This window comes from Triticum aestivum, chromosome 6D, assembly GCF_018294505.1.
Source record: "Triticum aestivum cultivar Chinese Spring chromosome 6D, IWGSC CS RefSeq v2.1, whole genome shotgun sequence".
In the NCBI taxonomy this organism is placed as follows: Eukaryota; Viridiplantae; Streptophyta; class Magnoliopsida; order Poales; family Poaceae; genus Triticum; species Triticum aestivum.
Genome location: NC_057811.1, coordinates 97,495,342 through 97,515,374, shown reverse-complemented (window position 1 = coordinate 97,515,374; position 20,033 = coordinate 97,495,342). Strand labels below are relative to the sequence as shown.

The 20,033-nt window shown below is 43.0% G+C and overlaps 1 protein-coding gene and 1 long non-coding RNA gene across 3 annotated transcripts; both read right to left on the bottom strand.

The window, feature by feature from the left end:
- Positions 1–2,466: 2,466 nt before the first annotated feature.
- Positions 2,467–11,712, bottom strand: LOC123142482 (flavin-containing monooxygenase FMO GS-OX-like 9). The gene is made up of 4 exons (XM_044561380.1): positions 10,877–11,712; positions 10,559–10,777; positions 10,243–10,422; positions 2,467–2,718 (listed from the first exon to the last, which is right to left on the bottom strand). The coding sequence occupies exons 1-4, from the start codon at positions 11,693–11,695 to the stop codon at positions 2,467–2,469; spliced, it is 1,470 nt and encodes a 489-aa protein (XP_044417315.1). The 5' UTR covers positions 11,696–11,712.
- Positions 11,713–17,213: 5,501 nt separating this feature from the next.
- LOC123143818 (uncharacterized) lies at positions 17,214–20,022 on the bottom strand. 2 transcript variants are annotated; one of them, XR_006471070.1, is made up of 4 exons: positions 19,399–20,022; positions 19,242–19,311; positions 19,055–19,110; positions 17,214–18,977 (listed from the first exon to the last, which is right to left on the bottom strand). It is a non-coding gene; the product is annotated as an uncharacterized lncRNA (long non-coding RNA). The 2 variants fall into 2 exon arrangements; XR_006471071.1 differs by having other exon boundaries at positions 19,055–19,311.
- Positions 20,023–20,033: the final 11 nt, after the last annotated feature.

Sequence of the window (20,033 nt, the reverse complement as noted above, 5' to 3'; positions counted from 1 at the left end):
AACAAAGTGTTTAGTAGCACAGTAGCAATAGTAACATGAACAATATCATAAGCAATTTGTGATGATCGTAATAGCAGCAGCAGTAGTAACTTAGTAAAGACCAATATCAGAAAAGTGTAGGCATTGCATCAATGATGAATATTTGCGTTGGATGACATTCATCGTATAACAGTCACAACCTAGAGCGATACACAATAGCTCTATTTCACCAATGTAATATAGGTATGTATTCTGCATATAGTCAGACGTGCTTATAATAAGAACTTGCATGACATCTTTTGTCCTACCCTCCCATGGAAGCGGTGTCCATAAAAAAATCTAAGGGATATTAAGGCCTCCCTTTAATAGAGAACCGGAACAAAGTATTAACACTCAATGAATACATAAACTCCTCATACTACGGTAATCACCGGAAAGAATTCCAATTATTTTCAACTTGGGTATGCAGATCATAACACGTAATAGGTGCATACAACTTGCAAGATAGGATTAAGAAATCAAATATATTCATGAAAACATAAAGAGTTCAAATCTGAAATCATGGCACTTGGGCCCTAGTGACAAGCATTCAGCATAGTAAAGTCATAACAACAACAATCTCATGATATATTGGATACTAGGGATCAAGCCCTAACAAATTGACTCGATTACATGACAAATCCCATTCAACCCATCACCGCCCAGCAAGTATACGAAGGAGTTACTCACTCCCGGTGGCGAGCACCATGGAATTGTTGATGGAGGATGGTTGATAAAGACGATGACGTCGAATTCCCCTCTCCGGAGCCCCGAATGGACTCTAGCTCAACCCTCCCGATGAAGAACAGGAGGTGATAGCGGCTCCATATCGTAAAACGTGATGAAAATTTTTCTCTGAGTTTTTCTCCATTAAACAGTATTTATGGAGTTGAAATTAGGGCAACTAGAGGCTCGAGGGGCCCACAAGCTCACAGGGCGCGCCTTGGGGGGTGGGCGCGCCCCCTGAGCTTGTGGCTCCTGGGTGGCCCCCTCTAGTAGTTCTCTTCACCAGTATTTTATATATATTCAGGAAATATTCTCCGTAAATTTTCAGCTTAATCCTAGAACTTTTATTTCTACACAAAAATAACACCATGACAATTCTGTTGAATACATCGTCAGTTCGGGTTAGTTCCATTCCAATCATGCAAATTAGAATCCAAAACAAAAGCAAAAGTGTTTGAAAAAGTAGATAAGTTTGGAACGTATCAACTCCCCCAAGCTTAACTCATTGCTTGTCTCAAGCAATTCAGTTGACAAACTGAAAGTAATAAAGAAAAAACTTTTACAAACTCTTTTATTCTTGTTGTTGTATATATGTTTAACTAGTGTTCAAGTTTTCAGCAAAGATTATGAACTAACCATATAAATGATAACACTTAGGTCTCACATTTACTCATGACAATAACATAACCAACTAGCGAGCAATAATAAGGTATCTTAAATGCCTACAATTTGTCAAAACAATCATGGTATAACATAATAACATGGTATCTCGCTAACCCTTTCTGAAACCGCAAAACATAAATGCAGAACACCTGTGAAGTTCAAGCAGCGACTAAACATTGTAATTATGGTAGAAGAGATCCAGTCATGATCACATCCAACATTAACTAGACACAATGCGTAAGAATGACAATAGAGCTCTTAGGACTGATGCTTAAAATGAGAAGGTGATGACTCAACAATAAAAGTAAATAATATAAAAGTAAATAGATAGGCTCTTCGCAGAGGGAAACAGGGATTTGCAGATGTGTCAGCGCTCGAAGCTTAAAACAGAGATTAATTTTGAGAGGTGTACTTTTCTGTCAACGTCTTCCCAGACGGAAAGGTAAGTTTTAGTCCCCCTTCACCATACAAAGACAAACCATGTCTAGCCGAGTCTGTGGGTGCCCTCCAAACAATTTACATTTTGCATGCAAATTTTACTATGCATGTATTTTGGTAATGTAATAGATGTCGGCAAATGTTTTGCATATAACATGGCCATTAACTTTTGTACACTAATGGTAATACTCACTACACATGTCATACACTGTTTTTTTCATTTTTTTTGTATATATCATTTGTTTTTGGTTATTATTTACATTTTATTTTATTTTATTGCAAAGGGAATTGTGTTGTTGGGCCAGAAGGCCTAGCTAAAAGGGCCCGCATGCGTAGCCTTCGCGCTGGGGTGTTTGACATATCTAACGATATCGTCCCAACTAGCTGAGTTTTAGCAATCCCTATTTTAAAAGTCTCATCACAAAGCCAAGTGTTTAAAATGTGGGATGTGCATACAACTTATCGTGTCAAAAACAGTCTTATATTATACAAAATGCACATATAAGGTGTCTGTGACACTGTTTATGAAAACAAAAATAAAATAGATACATCGATCCAACCGTGGAAGCCTGAAACACGCACTGTCATGGAATGGAAGGAGCTCATATGGTGCATAATCGATCACTCTACTTGTTCGAGAAGACCAAGTGATTGTTCTTTCGTAGTAGCAGGTCCAGCAGCAGCAGCTTGGGCCCGTTGTGCAGACAAGTGCCACTCCTCCACACCCTTGCGGATGGAGTCGCTGTCTTGGTACTCATCGCGGAAGGTCTCGAGGTTGTCGAACATGTTGACTAACGACGACACCAGCAACTCGTAACGCCATTTCTCCACGCTACGGAAGTCGCAGTACTTGCTCACGAACTCATCCATGAACTGCAGATCACATGGCAACACAGAATGTAAAACACGGACGTGTAAACCTATTTATTAGCTACTCCCTCCGTTTCTAAAAATAAGTTTTTTTTACACATTTCAATATGAACTGCATACGAAGCAAAATGAGTGAATCTATAATCTAAAATACGTCTATCTTTCCCTAATAATAAAGCACAGATTAACTTTGTCGGGTTCACCGTTATAATACGCTTTCTTCCCGTGATTTTACGCTTTCAGTTTTGAATTTAAAACATATTCAAGGTGGTACTAAATTTTGTGGCTGTCCTTGTTTGTTACGTCAATTTCGCCCGTCACGCTGCTCGTAGGCTTCATCCTCGATACAACTTTCCATACAGGCATATATTCAAGGTGGTACTAAATTTTGTAGCTGTCCTTGTTTGTTACGTCAATTTCGCCCGTCACGCTGCTCGTAGGCTTCATCCTCGATACAACTTTCCATACAGGCTGGGCTAAATCGCCTTACTGGGCTTTGGCCCGAAATCGGCCCAATCAAAAAATATGACGTGTAACCGAGATTAGGCAGAAATAAGCGTCTCCATGTGGGTCGAACTCCCAAAGTTGCACGTCAAGGCCCAAGGCTGCAACTGCAACCAACAGAACTAAGGCATCAGGATGCAAACAAAAGGTTTGTTTCTTTATAAATTAAGTACCACCTCGCTCCTTTGCAATCTGTTCTACCGATTTATATATGTTTCCTATTCAAAATCAATAAGCAGCCTGGACAATTAATGGTAACAAAGATGGCTGACAAAGATGTGTGGCATGACTAGCGGGCATAAATAAGGAAAAAGAGTGGCGTCATTAGCGGGAATAAAATATGGAAAGAGAGTTTCACAAAAAGAAAAATGAAGGAGAGGATAATGACCATAAGGAAGGTGAGCTCCCAAAAAAAGAAGGAGAGAAGCACTCTCTTGTAGAGAGGTATTATTACGTGGGCATAAATAAGGAAGGAGAGTTCCTTTAAAAAAGAAGGGAGATAATAATATGTTGCAAAGGAATTATATACGAGGGCATGATCAGTATACATAAATAAGGAAGGAAGGAGAGTTTGACAAGAAAGAAAGAAAGGAAGGTGTATGATATGACACAAAGCAATTACCCAGACATGGCATGCAATTAACTCAAATAGCTCTAGAGATGGCCTAACAGACCTTTTGGTGAGATTTTAAAATTGCTTCAATTTACAAATAATGCCTTTAAGATTTGAAAATTAGGGGGTCCTTTAGAGTCAGAATTGTCGTACAAAAATCGCTGACAGAACTCTTTTAGCGAGATTTTTTTTATGACAACTTACAAATAATGCCTTTAAGATTTGCTTATTAGTGGGCCTTTATCAAAAGCATTGTATCTATAGCATGCTTCTTAAAGTACAATTGGAAAAAGACTTCCTTGCCTATGAGCATTGCTACGCTCCGCAACGCATCTGGAGACGAAGCCACGTAAATCTCTCCTCATCCTAATTAATTTCTCTCCAAGCTGAATTCAAGGGTGGGCCCACACTAACTAACCACCCCCTCCCTAATTCAATCATGGGGCCCACACTAACTAATCTCACCCACCTGAATTCGCGTGAATTAACCACGCCCGTACAATTGATATGATTACTAATAAAATTTGATATGTCGCACGCTAGCCTCGCTAGCCAGGACCTCCAATGTCGGAACCAGATCGTCTGGCGTAGAAACAAAGTACTGCAGAGGGACGTAGATCATTTGCTACCGTCCCATACGCATCCGACGGTGGCCCGTGGAACTGAGCGAACACAGCGCAACAGTCGGCCCATAAAGGGATTGAGGACACAGAAACGGCGTGATATCTGCTCTTTGATATGTTTCTCAAAAAAGAAAATCTGCTCTTTGATCTTGTGCGCACGTGCAAATATTCTGGATCTCTCTTGCGGCCTTCCTCGTCAATAGCTTCGAATGTCATGCTCACAAATTCATTGGTGATATAATCTATTTACAACATGAATGATAGGCTCACAAATTCCTCTCATTTACATGCTCAGAGCATCAATGATCTGCTCGATATTCCTCTAACATATTTTAATTAAGATGGACGATATTTCTAAAAACTTTTTAAAAAAGTTCTAGGATGCTAATTTACAGTAGACGACGACCACGCATGCGTGGCCACCCTGGCCGGCCGCATCGCCATCCTTGTCTGTGCCGTCATCGTCGTCCTTCTAGCGGTAGAAGGACGCGGGACCGCGGCAGCCTTGCCCGACCGCCGCCTGGCGCTTGCGGAGCAGCCGCTCCGCTTCCTCCTGCACCGTGCGGAGCGTTGCATGGCGCCTTGGCCCTACCGTCATTCGCCAAGCGAACATTCCTCCTCAATCTTGCCGAGCTCCCATCGGTCGGCGGTGGCGGTGCGCGGCCGTCTCCGCGGTGCTTCCTCTACGTCCGCATCGTCTTCATCATCACCATGTCTCAGTCCGACACTGACCGTCTCGCTGCTGAGAAACTCGAGGCCGACAAGAAGGCCGCCGAGGACACCGCTGCCGCCACCGCCGCCGTGGCTTCTGCCTAGCCTACTGGAGGGTATAAGACGTTTATCCCGCTCCTGTTTATTTTCGCATTAGCAGTATTAGCATTATATGTAGATGTGTTTACTGTTTGTGTAGTACGTGCTTATCTAGATCAGAGTCGGTATGTCGTTAATTATGTTGCCATGGTACTAATGTTGCCATGGGTATAGATTTGACAAATACGTTTGCTAGATATAGAAAAAACGGTTCAACATCCCACCGACAAATAAAAACGAGGCCCACGGGTCGTCCCGTCTCGCCCTTGTCTCGGGTTCGTAGTGGAGGCATATCGCATCTTCCTTCGGCGGCGGTGGCGGAGAGCCATCCTTCGATGCCCTAGGCAGACTCACGACCCTCCGCGTGCTTGCGACGGCGACATGCCCCACCAGCCCTAGCGCTCGATACGCCCAAGAGTCGCGGCCGCTCCTCACCTGATGACCCTCGCGATCTAGATTTGGAGGAGGGGTGCCTCCTGTTCCGTCCCGTGCACCGGATGTGGAAGACGGATAGAGGAGCGAGGGAGGGGGCAAACATAGAGGATTCTGGCGGTGGTGCTGCTCAGAACGGTGGCAAAGGAGGATGCTACTTTGGTTCTGACCTGCAGCGGCCGGTGTGGCAGGAGATGGGGTTGGCTGCTAAAGTGGTGAAACATGGATTGTTGAAGGTACGTGTGATATAGATGTTTGGGTAATCTGTCGTCAGTCCTAACGGATGCTAATATGTGAATTTTGTAATATATCCTTATATTCTGGGCCATGATATATAAGCACTCAATAAAGCTATTCCGACATACTTTGATCGCCACCTTGCTTGGGTCATCATATAGACATGAGTATTTAATTGTTTAATTTTATCTAATTTATTCTGACAATTTTCAAATTTAATTTGATTGAGGACCTAAAACATCACCGCACTTTGACAATAGAATTGGAGTGGTCTCTTATATGTAGTTTGATGTCATAACTTCTTAAATAGGACATTGCAGACGGACAATGCTTTACTAGACATATTGGAGTTGGCTTTGCTAATCAACAAAGGAAGTGGCATGGGTTAAGGACTATTGCTAATCTGGTGAATTGTATTACCATTGTATGCTTCTCAATATAAGTGTCCAGCCAACTAAAATAAGTGTGGATCGGAATTTATTTTATGGGCCACTAAACCGAGTCCAGCCAACTGAACTAGCAAACAATCACATCACAAGTCACAAGGAGGGTTCGGTGTCACGATGGTTTTGCGGAATAGTCCCTGTAGTTTTTATTAATGAACCCGCACTTCATGGGGACACAGGATCGAGCAGTTTCCGTTTCGTACGTCGGCCTCCAGCCGGTGGTATGTTCCTGTTATGGGCCGCTAAAATAAGTGTGGATCGGAATTTATTTTATGGGCCACTAAACCGAAGAGTCCAGCCAACTGAACTAGCAAACAATCACATCACAAGTCACAAGGAGGGTTCGGTGGCTAATTAAATAGCACCACCTCGATTTTTTGCACTAAATTGTATCAACTTAAATATGTTTGCGAGTTGCCTGAGATATCAGCAAGCTTCCTCACGGACAGAGAAACAAGAGGAAAATCAGGGAACATACGCCCATGCTGATTGGGATGCAAATAAATGGATTTGTGGGCAGGTATACTTGATTGGCCGGAATCCTCGGAAATAGAGGGGCAAATAGCGAGGGAAGGAGGCGCGGCTGGCACAATGGAGGGACTCACTGGCGGGCGAGGCAAGGACGCGCGGCTGGCACACGAGGAGCTCCTGCGGTAGGCGCGGGTTGGAAGAAAGAGGGCAGGGCTACGAGGTTAAGCAAGCAGGTCGGGGTGCTCGCAGTGACCGAGAGGCGGCAGGCAAGGCATGCCGTGGGTGTGAGATCCTTGCCGGCGGTGGGGCAGGCCGTGGACGCACGGCTCAGCTGCACCTCCTGCGGTGGGTGACGGCGCAAGGGAGGGGGTCGGGGAGGAGGCAGAGAGAAATCGGGATCGAGCTCAGGGGCGACTAGGGTTAAGGAGGTTGGCTGGGCCTTGGGCGAAAAGACCGACTGGGCTGGGAGGAGGAAAAGAAAGGTGGGCTGGCCTTGATTTAAAAAATAGAAGGGGGTTTTCTTCTATTTTTTGAAAAACATATTTATTTGGAGGCCAATAATAATTGAGTTGAAAGTTTTCATGTGGCCTCCCTGAATTTGGCATGGAATTAAATATTTAGAAACAAAGGGATTTAATTTGCAAGTGTCTTTAAGGGTAATTTCCAAATAATGAAATAATTTATTTGAGCTCTCTAATAATGTTGGCAAGATATGTTGTATGGGTTATAAAGAGAACCACCATGTCAATTCCCTCATTTTAAATAGATCAAATATCTATGCAATTTCATTTTTTGGAATATCATTTAATTAAATGTGAGTGTGAACTGCGTGATAGCATGTTAAAGTATTTAATCCAGAATTCATGGTATATGCACTTCATCAATTTTCTAAATATGTACGATGAGGGTGAAGTAAGGTAAGTGCTTCTTACCACCAACGATTCAGATATAATGCACTCCCAGGAACTACGCTCCCCTGTTTCAGTTTGTTGAGCCTATCTCATTATATTTTTTGTTTGTAAGTCCTACTTTTATTTCTTTCCCTCATATGTTTACATTATGTGAAACATTCAATTCTTGCATGCAGTGATTAAATAGAACTCACCATGTAACATTTCTACTCATTCAATGTGTCACGACATGCATCCACCGCAATTAATGGAGATTAAAGCATGATATGCATTTCTCCTACATATCGGCATGCGCCTCCCGGCCTCCAGGGATGTTGTCATGCCGCGTTCATGGGCGTTTTAGTGGAAACATCAATTTTCCCCCGTAGCAACGCACGGGCATATGTGTTATATATCTCTCCCTAATAATAAAGCACGGATTGACTTTGTCGGGTTCACCGTCACAATACGCTTCTTCCCATGAATTTACGTTTTCAGTTTTTTTCACCTATATTATTTTCTACATCCGAGGTGATACTATTGCTTCTTACCATCGAAATTCCGTCCGCTCAGATCGAACACAAGCGACCTACAGCATATTGGGCTTCAACGTGTTCGGCCCAACAAACAAATCGAACGAAGAGACCGATTAGAAGACGAATCACAGGCCCAAAACAAGACAGATCCGAACACGTCCTCCACTCCTAAGTCGGTCAACACGCACGTTCTTCTCTCATCTCCCACCCCGCAGAAAAATCCAACCTCCACGGATCCATCGCCGCCACCATACCAAGATCCGGCGAGAGAGCGATCGTCCCGGACGTGGGCGACCATCTGGAACATGGAGCTTCCATGAAAACGCTCGGTGTCATGGAGGGCGAGGTCAAGGTCCGCTACCTCGGCCACGAGCCCACGATCTCAACTGGAGCTTGTCGAGGCGGATGTTTTGCGAGCTGCTGGCGCGCCGTGTGCAGCCCCAGCGCCAACAATAGCCCGATCATCCCAGCAGCCGAGGTAGCCAACCGGCTTGGCCTTTGCCCTCGCCGCGCCGCCGTCGAAGTGCGCAGCCGCGGTGGAGTAGCTCTACAGGGCGGCTGCACGGAGGCCGGCAGAAGCTTGTGAAGAGCCATGACTGTGATCGATAGCAGCAATCGCGATTTTGAATTCTTCTTTTGTTTCCCTTTGAGTTGATGGGGGCTAGATGTACTTCAGACAAAGCTTCAACAAGGAAGAGCGGAAGACCACTAATACTTTTTAGTATTGGATGATGTAGTGTACTATCTATCTATCCATTCAAGAAAATTGATGGCGATGGAATCCGCGTGTGTGCGTGTGTGGCTGTGCCTCTGGTCGCTCGATGGTTTTTCGGGTTCCATAAAGTAAGAAACTGTTGGTCCTATTCTGAATTCTAATAATGTTGATCACCAGGGAGAGGGAGATCAGAGGACGGATGGAAGGGATGGCGACAACGTTATATTCGAAAGGGAATAACGCTGGAATACCTTGCTATTGCTACCTGTCAGAGTGCATAATTATGAAGTAAATTACTCGGCACTGCTTAGTTGCCAAACTTGACAGTTGCTAAGACCTTCTGTCGACAAGATACACAAACATACAATTCCATGGTAAGTTAACGTCTTCTGATGGATTTTGTTTGCCTTTCTTGACAAGAAAACTATAACTATTTGCTTATAGTTTATCAAAGGTAATCTGCCAACGACATGAGAAGTATGTTCATTGATTTCACGTGGACTAACTTACTGGATGATTTTATTCATTTCTTATAACTTCACTCAAATAATTCTCCCTATATTTTTGGGTAATTCATTTCATCCAATAGTTGATAGTTGCTTCATTATTACAAAAATTGATCGGACCAGGAAAAGAGATCTTATGATATTTTTTCGTTATTACAAAAAATTCATCAGAGAGAAAAATAAATCTTATCTGATAGTTTGATCTTTTCCCCATTATCTGAGAAAAGTTCTCCCTAGATTGCGAATGCAATCGTGGCATGAGATTGTTAAGAGTGAAGACATGCATATGGGTACTTTCCACTGGCACATCACTCTGTAATGAAAAGAATAGCATCATATTTTATTTACCCAACTATTGTTCTTCAAAACTAATCATATTATTTGCTTTCTACAGGTACTATGTAGAGTATTCAAAGAGGTCATCTTCATGAAGCTAGGAGAGGATAGACATTAGGAAAAATGAGAGATGAGGTGAGTTTTTGTTGTTCACCATCCAATTCAAGCATCACACAAATTAAGCATTACTATTCAAAGGATGCAGAGTTAACCCGTTCATCCTTTCTAAAGGAATTAATAAGTTAAAATTTGTGTCCCGTTGCAACGCACGGGCTCTTTTGCTAGTATACATTTATATATAGTCCTTATAGAAATCTATAAAAAGACGTATATTTAGGAACAGGGGAGTAGTATATAGCACCGTACGATCGTCCGATTGTCGTGCAGGTTGTGTGTAGTAGTCAGTGCCGTGGTGTCAAACAAGCTGACGTCGTGGGTGTAATTCTTGGGCGCGCCGGCGGCCTCCCTGGCGCGGTAGTACTCCTCCACGGACCGCACCATCTCCTCCTCCGGGGGCAGCGTTCTCTTGCCGGACAGCACCTGCGCCACCCATTTCGCCTGAGCCTCAAAGAACCAAGGCGCAAATACCTGCAACCAAATGCATGTTTTTGTACGTGACGTAAAGAACAAGCGCTGTCATGATCGACGATCCCGACCCGAGGAGTATCGTCAAGATGTAATGCAACGTCGCTAACTCGCCTCGCCTACCAACAGGTTCACGTACCTTTACGGGTATACCGACGAAGGAGAGCGACGGCGCCAGCGACGGCGGGAACACATGCTCGAAAAGCGGGCCCACGCAGTTGTCGTCGACGGTGACCGCTCCCTCCGTATCCAGGAACGGGAAAGAGTAATTGAACCCTGTGCAGTAGATGATGGTGTCGGCGAGGATACTGGAGCCGTCGCCGAACACCACCCGCCCGTCCTCGCACAGCCGCTCCACCTGATTAACGTTGTCGGATCAATCATTTCGTTTTGAATCCATGTGGAGAACTGGAGATCGACATGACTAGAGCACGAAAAAGAAAAGACTAGTACGTACGTGAAGTTGTAGGTGCAGGCTGGCGCTGTACTTGGAGAGCACCTTGGCGAGCTCCTGGGTTACCTCCTCCATGGACTTGGCGACCAGGTGCACCTCCTTGGCGACCCTGCGGACCTCCATGGCGATGTCCTTGCCGCTCGCGCCGCACCCAACCACCACCACCACCTCGTCGCGGAACGGCTCCGGCACCCTGTACGAGTGGCTGTGCACCTGCCTCCCCCTCCACACCTCCATGCCTACGATGCTTGGCAATCTCGGCTGCGAGTAGTGGCCGTTGGCCACCACGACGGCATCGAACTCCTCCTCCACCTCCTCGGCACCATCGGACTTGCCGAGATCGACGGACCTCACCATCCATTGCCGCGTCGGAATCGGACCTGGCGCCAAGGCGACACGCACGACGCCGGTGTTGAGCCTGACGAGCTCCATGAGCCCGAACGCGTCGCAGAAGTCCTTGAGGTAGAGGTACACCTCGCGGTGACCAGGGAAGCGGCGGACGTCGCGGCCGTCCTTGGGCGCGAACTGGAAGTCGGTGAACCCCATGGTCTCCCGGGCGCTGATCAGGCGGAGGGACGCATACATGCTGCCGTGCACCTTCACCGGCGCCGCCGCGGCACCGAGCGGGTCTGCGCCGTCAGTCATCGGATCGTACCGCCACTGCCCGCCCACGTCGCCGCTCTGCTCCAGCACCGTCACGTCGTGGCCCTCCCGCCGCAGCTCGCGGGCTGACGCCAACCCGGCCATCCCGGCCCCGATCACGCATACCTTCTGCCGTTGCAATGGCTTAATGTCGTCGTCGCAGACCATGTCTATTTTCATTTTCGAGACGTCGCGCCGTGGAGGGAGTGATTGAATTGTTTGATTTGTCAAGAACTCAGTCGCATCGTTTGCTTCATTTTATGCGCATTCTAGCTCGGTCAGATCAACCACTCCACCCACTGAGCTGTAGAAATAAAAAGTACGGGTGGTGCAGTGGATGCATGAGTAGACGTCCCCCAGTTATTATTTAACAGAAAATACTACTGTATCATTAGCTGGTAGCCTGGTATGACCGACAGAGACCAAAATATTTAGGTAGGTGCTCATCGGGTCATCATTGAAAACTAAAATAACTGGCATGCGGTGGTCGTGGAACCCAAACTGCATAGCGCACGCAGCGCTAGTGGGGCTGCTTAGCCATTTGTATTTTGCTCATCGCCACCTTTTCTATCATTGCTGATACAACTACTCAACTTTGATGTTTCTCACCATATTATTAATAGTCTTACTAAATCTTAGTCGACCGAGACATGGTTAACCTCAGTAAATGCTATATGCGTGAGATTTTCGAACCGTGCACAAAAAATTCTTTTTCTTTTTTGCATGTTATGTCACCGGACCGAGACTTGGTTAAATCTCAGTCGATTGAGACCTAGTCACATCCTATTATTAATGTTGTTTAACTTTGAACATAGTTGAGCCAAGTTTTTTAGATGCATGGTTTTATTCCCCGAAAATGCTAATGAGCCGACTTGCACACGCTCTAAAATTCAATGACAACTTTTCCATTCTTCAAGTTCATACTCTTCGAGAAGAGCTAGCTTCCCATATAAACGTTGATGCTTTCAAAACCGACCTAAATCGTTTTTCGCTATTCTTTTTATAGACAAAAGGTTTCATATCTTGCCCTTTTTTTGCAGCGTGTATCCCACCTGGGGGCGTTGTCGTGAAGCTTAGGTGTCATAGAGCATAGCGGGGGCATTGCACTTAGTTTTCCCTGTGCTTTTTTTAGTAGACTACTCGTATGCGTACTGAGTGATCCGTTTATCTTGGGACCGGTACTGTATGAGGGCTACCTCATCATCTTGTATCGATTGGTCCCATACTTTGTTCAGATGTTGTTGATTTATATATAAAGCAGGATGGAAAGCCTCTTTCACGAGAGCAGTTATGTGAAACGATTCAGATTTAATAAAAATAAGTCACAACTAATGAGTCAAGATTTAGGTCCGCCAGTAGTGTTGTTGTTCGAATGACAAACATATACCACCGACGGATCGAGAATTAGTCCCCTTAGTGTTGGTAGCCTCCACAATGACAGTCAAATATTTGGGCCCATTAAAAAACATTACAATTATTTGTTCATATTCCAACCAAATTCTATTATTCTAGTGCATTCCAAATAATCGCTTTTTATAAACAGTTTTTAGATTATTTATGTGTCATTTGAGATTGTTTAAGAATCATGAATAACCAAACAAATTTAAATGTTACAATCGGATTTGAATCAGTTCAGAAACATTTCATAGAGACTTCGCACAAATTTTGATGACTTCATTCATATCACTAATATAGATTTCATAAATACTAGCACAAATTTTACTTATTTCAGTTATACTTCAATCAAATTTAAAAAAATTGAGATTTCCCACAAATTGTTAATATCTCAATCAATTTAGAAATATTTTATATAAGTACCAACTATTCCATTGTTTCAAAAACTTTACAAGTATATTTCTCAAGTATGGACACAAAGTTCAGTTATCGAATTCATAAAGATACATTGGTTCTACATAAAAAGCTACTCATGTCTCATTTTCATAATGCAACGGAGAGAAAAAAAATGGAAGGGAACATGGGGAGACCCAAAACTTGAATTCCAAGACTCAAAAAGTCGCACTCCCTTTGTTTTCATTACCTCTTAGTATTGTTCTAAGTCAAATTTTCCAAAATTTAACCAAGTTAGAACAATAAACATTTATAATAACAAATCTATGTGATGTGAAAATATATTTAATGATATTATTTGTATGGTAGATGTCAATGATTTTTTCAAAAAGCTTGGCCAATAAATCATAAAATTTTACATAAGATGAAGTTATTATTCATGGTAAATTATAACGAAAAGAGTACCTGACGTTCACCCATACTCCCTCCTTTCTGGTTTATAGGTCCTGCGCGTATCTCTAGGTCGGTCTAATACTATGAGTTATATATCACAAAATTTATGCCGTTAGAAAATAGACATTTAAGTTTCTAATTCTATAACTTTTTAACTTCCCCCACAATGTTGTACTAAACCCACATCAATTCATATGGATTGGAGGAAGTAATATATAACTCAGATTATGTTGATCAAATCATCAACCTTGGGATGCACATGGGCCTAATAAACTAAAAAAGTAGTACTTACTAAGCAGGAACCACAGACCTGTTTGGATTTAGCCTACAAAGACACTGCCAATGCATGGGCGCACAAAAAATTGGCGCACCCTTCTTTGCCCATCCGGATCTCCCCATCCGTTGGCGTGAAAGTCAACGGAAAGGCTGGGGTTGCCAAGACTCGCCAAAAATTCGATATCAACTGACCACTTTCCCGCATAGTTTAAAAAATAGAACCGCTGATCGAACCAGCGAGGCCCGCCGGTTCAGGTTTTTACTGTTCGAATCATCGGTTCACCGGTTCGATGTACGGTTTTTTATACCATAAATAATACATTTTGTGTAATAATAAATAGATGTAAAATCAATAATGTACATAAAATTGAAAAGAAAGTTGGCCGACCAAGATGGCTATTGGGTCAAAGGTGTAACTCATGCACCTATATCTAGCATCCTCTGTTTGAACTAGATGACCCGTTGCGCCAATGGCGCAAAGGCCGAGTGTAAGCCAAGTATTGTAAGAGTGCGTATATATGGATGTTTCAAAAGCATACCACACAGCAGACTAAGCAGCAAATAACGCACAGGATGGTCTTAGGATTACATAAGATGCAAAAAGGATGATAAACACAGAAGTCTTAGTAGACATCTATACTAATGCTAAGTTATATAACAAGGTGATCTTGCAACTTGTTTATATTGAGTAGACGATCAGGCGCAGTCCCTTGAAAGTGCATTTGAAGGCGAAAGCATATGCTTGACCTTTCTTCATGTGCGCCTGACGGAAGAAGTCGCTCCGGCCTCTAGTGATGGTGACCCTTTTGTCAACACCCTTGATAAAGCGGGTTGTGACAGCGGTAATCCCGTCTCCAGTAGTGATTGGCAGTTTACCATGGTCAGCATCCATGTGTGGAAAAAGAGAGCCCATAGAAAAGTGAACCCCAAAGTATTGTAAATGACATTAAAGGCTAGTTAGTATATCATTTTATTCGATGCCATGGTATGAAATAGGACAGAGCAACTGCAAAGGATTACCATCCTTTTGCCCACTGTAGCAAACGTTTCCGTCGTGTGGCACATATAGTAGCGATCAGGTGTGGTGGTGCTGCGGATGATCTTTCGCGGTCTACGAACATTATGTCTGTAGAGCTCAACTGTGTTGCCCTACACAACGTGGCGACTAAACTCATCTAGGTGGTGGATGCTAGGCTCACCTATGTTAAATTGTACAAAGTTATACCATTTAGCAGTTGTTGCAAGAGTTGTTGGAATGAGAAGAGTAATGTGGCTCTTACCACGTAGAATGGACTTTCCAGGCTTTAGATTGATTTTGTTGCCTTTGAACTTTTGGATTGAGTTTCCTTTGCGTGGGCGATGAATGTACTCGAATGGCTTGTTGTGCTTGCGACACATCGGTTCGGATGTGACGAATAGATAAGGTGATCATGATAAGAGTTTGGAACACAAACAGAGGACAACATAAAGAAACAGAAGACCTATTGAATCCGAAAACACATTTCATTTAATTGGATGGTAAATTAGATTGTGTGTATCAGTGAAAAATAGAAAAGGCTATTTATCGTGTATAATCAGTGAGAAGCAGTAAGCATTGCGTGTACATGTAACAACAAATAAACCAGAGCATTAATGAATAGCAAACAGAACACCTATTGGTCCCTGGAATAAGTTTGTTTTATTAGATTGTTGATCAACTTGCATGCATATGTGTTAATTAAAAAAGAGACTGATCAAATAGCACGCATTAGTGAAGAAGAAGCAATATTCTTTCCGATGTACAAACAATTATAAGTAATCACTGGCTGTGTCTACCTCCTCTTGTTTAACTGCTGTCATCTTGAAAGTAGTGGAATAATTAAGCTGATTTATCTCGCTGTGATTTCAGTTGGCATGTTTAACAGTGATTCATGTGTCTTAATATAGTGAGACTGGTTTTATTGGACCTAATTTCACAGGCCATTAGTATGAAATTGCTAGTGTATCAGGACTGGACATAAGATGGCTGTGTATGTACTGTATCAGGCAAAAAGCGACAGCGAGCTAAATATTCAAACCATGCATATGTGACTGATTTGTGATTTGTAACGAAGTACAACCTACAATCTCTCTTTGATCCGAAGACATTTCTTTTTCACGGTTTGTGCGGCAACGAAGTTCTTCATGATAACACATGCATAAGTGAAAAATACTACCGATTTGCACAGCACCATGCAAAACGGCTCTACTGCCCCTTGGCAAATTTGCAATTCTGTTCAAATCTTCTGCTCCGTGGTTGACTGCTAGTCCTTTTTTTGGCAAACTCCGAGCCCTGCCCTCCCAAGGAGGGGGGCTCCCTGCTTTCATTAAAACCAGAACCAAAAGGCTCCACCAGGATTACAATTTGAGTAACATGACAAACCTCAAAGATAAAGAAAATTACAGTCATGCCCTTAAGATACGTGTGCCGAGGGACAAAAACACACGCCAATAGTTGCTTCACGGACTGCCACCAGGACCCAGAACGCCAACAACGTGTCTGGCATCCTTGGTTCCATCGACCAGTTCTTCATCCGGTTCCCCTCCCCCTTACTCATGTTGAAGTGAAGTGAGAAAGCACCAGGAGGAGGTGGACGAGGGCACCTTGGGCTCCATCTTCGTGGGCGGCTCACGCTGCAGCTTGGCGCCAGAGCGGCTCCCACTAGCTCCATCTGCATCTCGGCGGCCCGGCAGCTCGGAGGCGCAACAGCTCCATCTGCATCTCAGCGGCCCGGCAGCTCCCACTGCAGCTCGGAGCTGCGGAATCGACAAATGGGGTCGCCGTTGCTCGTATCAACGAGCCAAATCCTTGTAGTTGCCACTGTCGCTCCCTGAAGCTGGTGACTTTCCACAGCATGGGAGGCTCCAACAATACCATAACGGGCGCTGTTGCTGCTCAGGTACACACTAACCTCCTTCGGTGTTTGATGAATCTGTAGAATTTTTGTGAGCTCTTTAGCTTCATCTCCACCGATAGTTGTGACCCTCACCGCTGCAAAATCCCAACTTAGTTTACCCTTGCAACCTTAGCTCATGGAAGCCATCATCAAGGACGGGTACATGGGCCTGGATAATACCTAACTGATCTATGATGAAAGAAAAGACATGAAAATCCAGTACACATCATCAGAAGCTTTAATTTATCAAGAAAAACACATTTATAGAATTTCTAATTAGCTCAATTTATAGTAGAAATAAAAATAAATCACATGTTCAAATGAATGAGGAGGGCTCAAGACCCCGAATCAGATGTGAAAACCGAGACTGAGATAAATTAGAACTGACACCTATTTACAAGTGTCCCAAAGTAAGTGTCGGCGAGTACTAATTTTGACACTTATCTCATGCAATTGATTTTCCCTAAATCAAAGAAGAAATAACACAGGAAGTACGTAAAGTCCAGGCTGGTCAAGTCTCCAGTGACAACCGCTATGTGGCAACTAATTACGTATTTGAAGCTGGTCAGCCTGCCTCATGTTTATTGATTCTCGGTATAAATACGTAATTAGTTGCCACCAAGAAGAGCCAAAATGACTCAGTCCCAACCAAACCAAGTTTCATCCACCATCAGATCAAGCAACCTCTGATAAAGAAACCAAACCTGTGAAATAAACCAACTATAAAATTTACATGAATCAAAATTTTAGGCAAACAAAAGATTAATTTCTTACTCGAGACAATATCGATATTGGGCAAGTCCATTTTATAAAAAAAAGAGAAATGTGAACTTTTAAAATTACATCCACGAAAATAATAAAATCATACTCATATTTACCTAAAAGGTTCTCAAAATAAAACCATGTCTGATAAGCCTTGTGCTGCGTATGTGCAGTTCATCAAGAATTTAACAAAACTCTTGAAAAGACAACTAAAATGAGAAAGTTATGAATCCTTGGGGATGTAATGGAGGGAGGCGAAGAAGGAAGGGAACTTGCCAACATTTCAAAAATTCCAGCAATTCCATATTCTGGGTTGAGCGAATGGAGAAACCGTACATGTGTAAAATGGCAGAACTATAAGCCCTCATGACAGTGGTGAAATAAGAGAACATGACAACATATCATCAAGTCTACAAATTCAAAGTAATGACAAAGAAAAAGATAAGTCGATGAACCTTGTATAACTGTCAACAAACCTTTCAGAACATTTTCTTGCTTTCGACAGAACGGACCGCTGGATAAATATGACTCTTTGACATTGACCCTCTGGTTGCAAAGAATTTTATCCGATGTCAAAATTTAACCTACAACTTGCTAGTAAATCAATATGAATGGAGAACAAGAGCAGCATAAAAAAATCTTGCTTTCGACCAGAAGGACCGCTAGATAAATCTGACTCTTTGACATTGACCCTCTGGTTGCAAAGAATTTTATCCGATGTCAAAATTTAACCTACAACTTGCTAGTAAATCAATATGAATGGAAAACAAGAGCGGCATCAAAAAAGTTCTTGCTTTCTACAGGAAGGACCGCTGGATAAATATGACTATTTGACATTGACCCTCTAGTTGCAAAGAATTTTATCCGATGTCAAAATTTAACCTACAACTTGCTACTAAATCAATATGAATGGAGAACAAGAGCGGCATAAAAAATAACTCTGATTCAAGAGTACCACAAGGAAAATGGCAGATACCCTTTGTGGATGCATATGAGCAAGACTAACAATTACGGCTTACCACAACATGTATTTCTCCAGGCAAATAGGATACTGACAAGCCCAACAAAAGCACATGCGACTAATTAGTACATATAACTGAACGATGATGTTTTAATGTGAGAAGAACAGGCTGAAAACCGATATTATGAAGTGATGTCAAAATCAATAGAGAGAACACAATACCTTGACATGTTGGGATTATGTCTTGTCTATAGGCTAAAGATTTTGATGCAACATCAACCAAATCTTGTTGCTGCTGATCAAATGCCTGAAAACAATGTGTTATACAATTAGTCTGGTGTACTCCAAGATAGTATTTTAACCTGGTAAGATAAAGATACTTACCATTCGCATATATGCAATGCGCTTTTCCATAATATGTTTCTCATTAAGTATTGTGGCTTCGAAATACAAGACATCAGACCAAGAGAGTCCAGTTAGATTTTGTGGATGCATACCGAAAGTGAAAACAGAGCACGTGGAAGGGGGTAAAAAAGGTAATGTAATATTTTGTATGCAGTATGCATAGTACCTTCACTGGATAGTCAACAAGAGGTCTTCTTAAAAGTGCAATCTCTTCTTATTTAACCTTAGCAAAAAGCCTGTGGGAGGAGGGAAATATCTTCATCAGGAACATTAGATCCCATATGCTTGAGAGTACAGAGCAAGTGAATTATACACCTCCATACCTTGCCTAGCTAGTTGATCCTGGTATCATACTCTCCTTTGCAGTGCCTGAAAGGAAAGGCTCTTTTCTGTATCACATAGCTCTTCAGGCAAAAAGTTAATGTTGAGGGTAACAATGGCCTGATGATAATATTTTACAGTGGCAACTGCTTGATAAATAATTAAATGATTATAAAAAAATGAAGTTTACAGAACCCATTTTATGCCATTGACAACCCTTAGAAGAACAACGAATAATCCAATAAAAAAAGAAAATAAGATAAACTGATACAAATGAAATACTCCGATACAAAGAAAGAAAATAAGAGGGAGTACATGGTAGAACCAGGGGTCCTACCAGACCTGCTCCGGAGGTTGTAGGGGAAGGATGGAGTGGGACGGGGCGTTGATCGGGCGCACCGGCGGCTGGGCGCCGTCGCGTCGGAGGGAGATGGCGGCGGCGGCTAGGGTTAGAGGCGGCTAGGGTTCCGGCTCCTCTGGGAGCCGGGCAATAGGGATAATAATATTCTTATTGCTTAATTCCAAAAAGAGTCTTACAGCCTATATTTATAACCTAGATAACTTGCATAAGAATTAACCTAAGATAACTTGTGGGCTAAGATTGCCCGGTGGGCCTAGCTAAACCGGCCATAACACT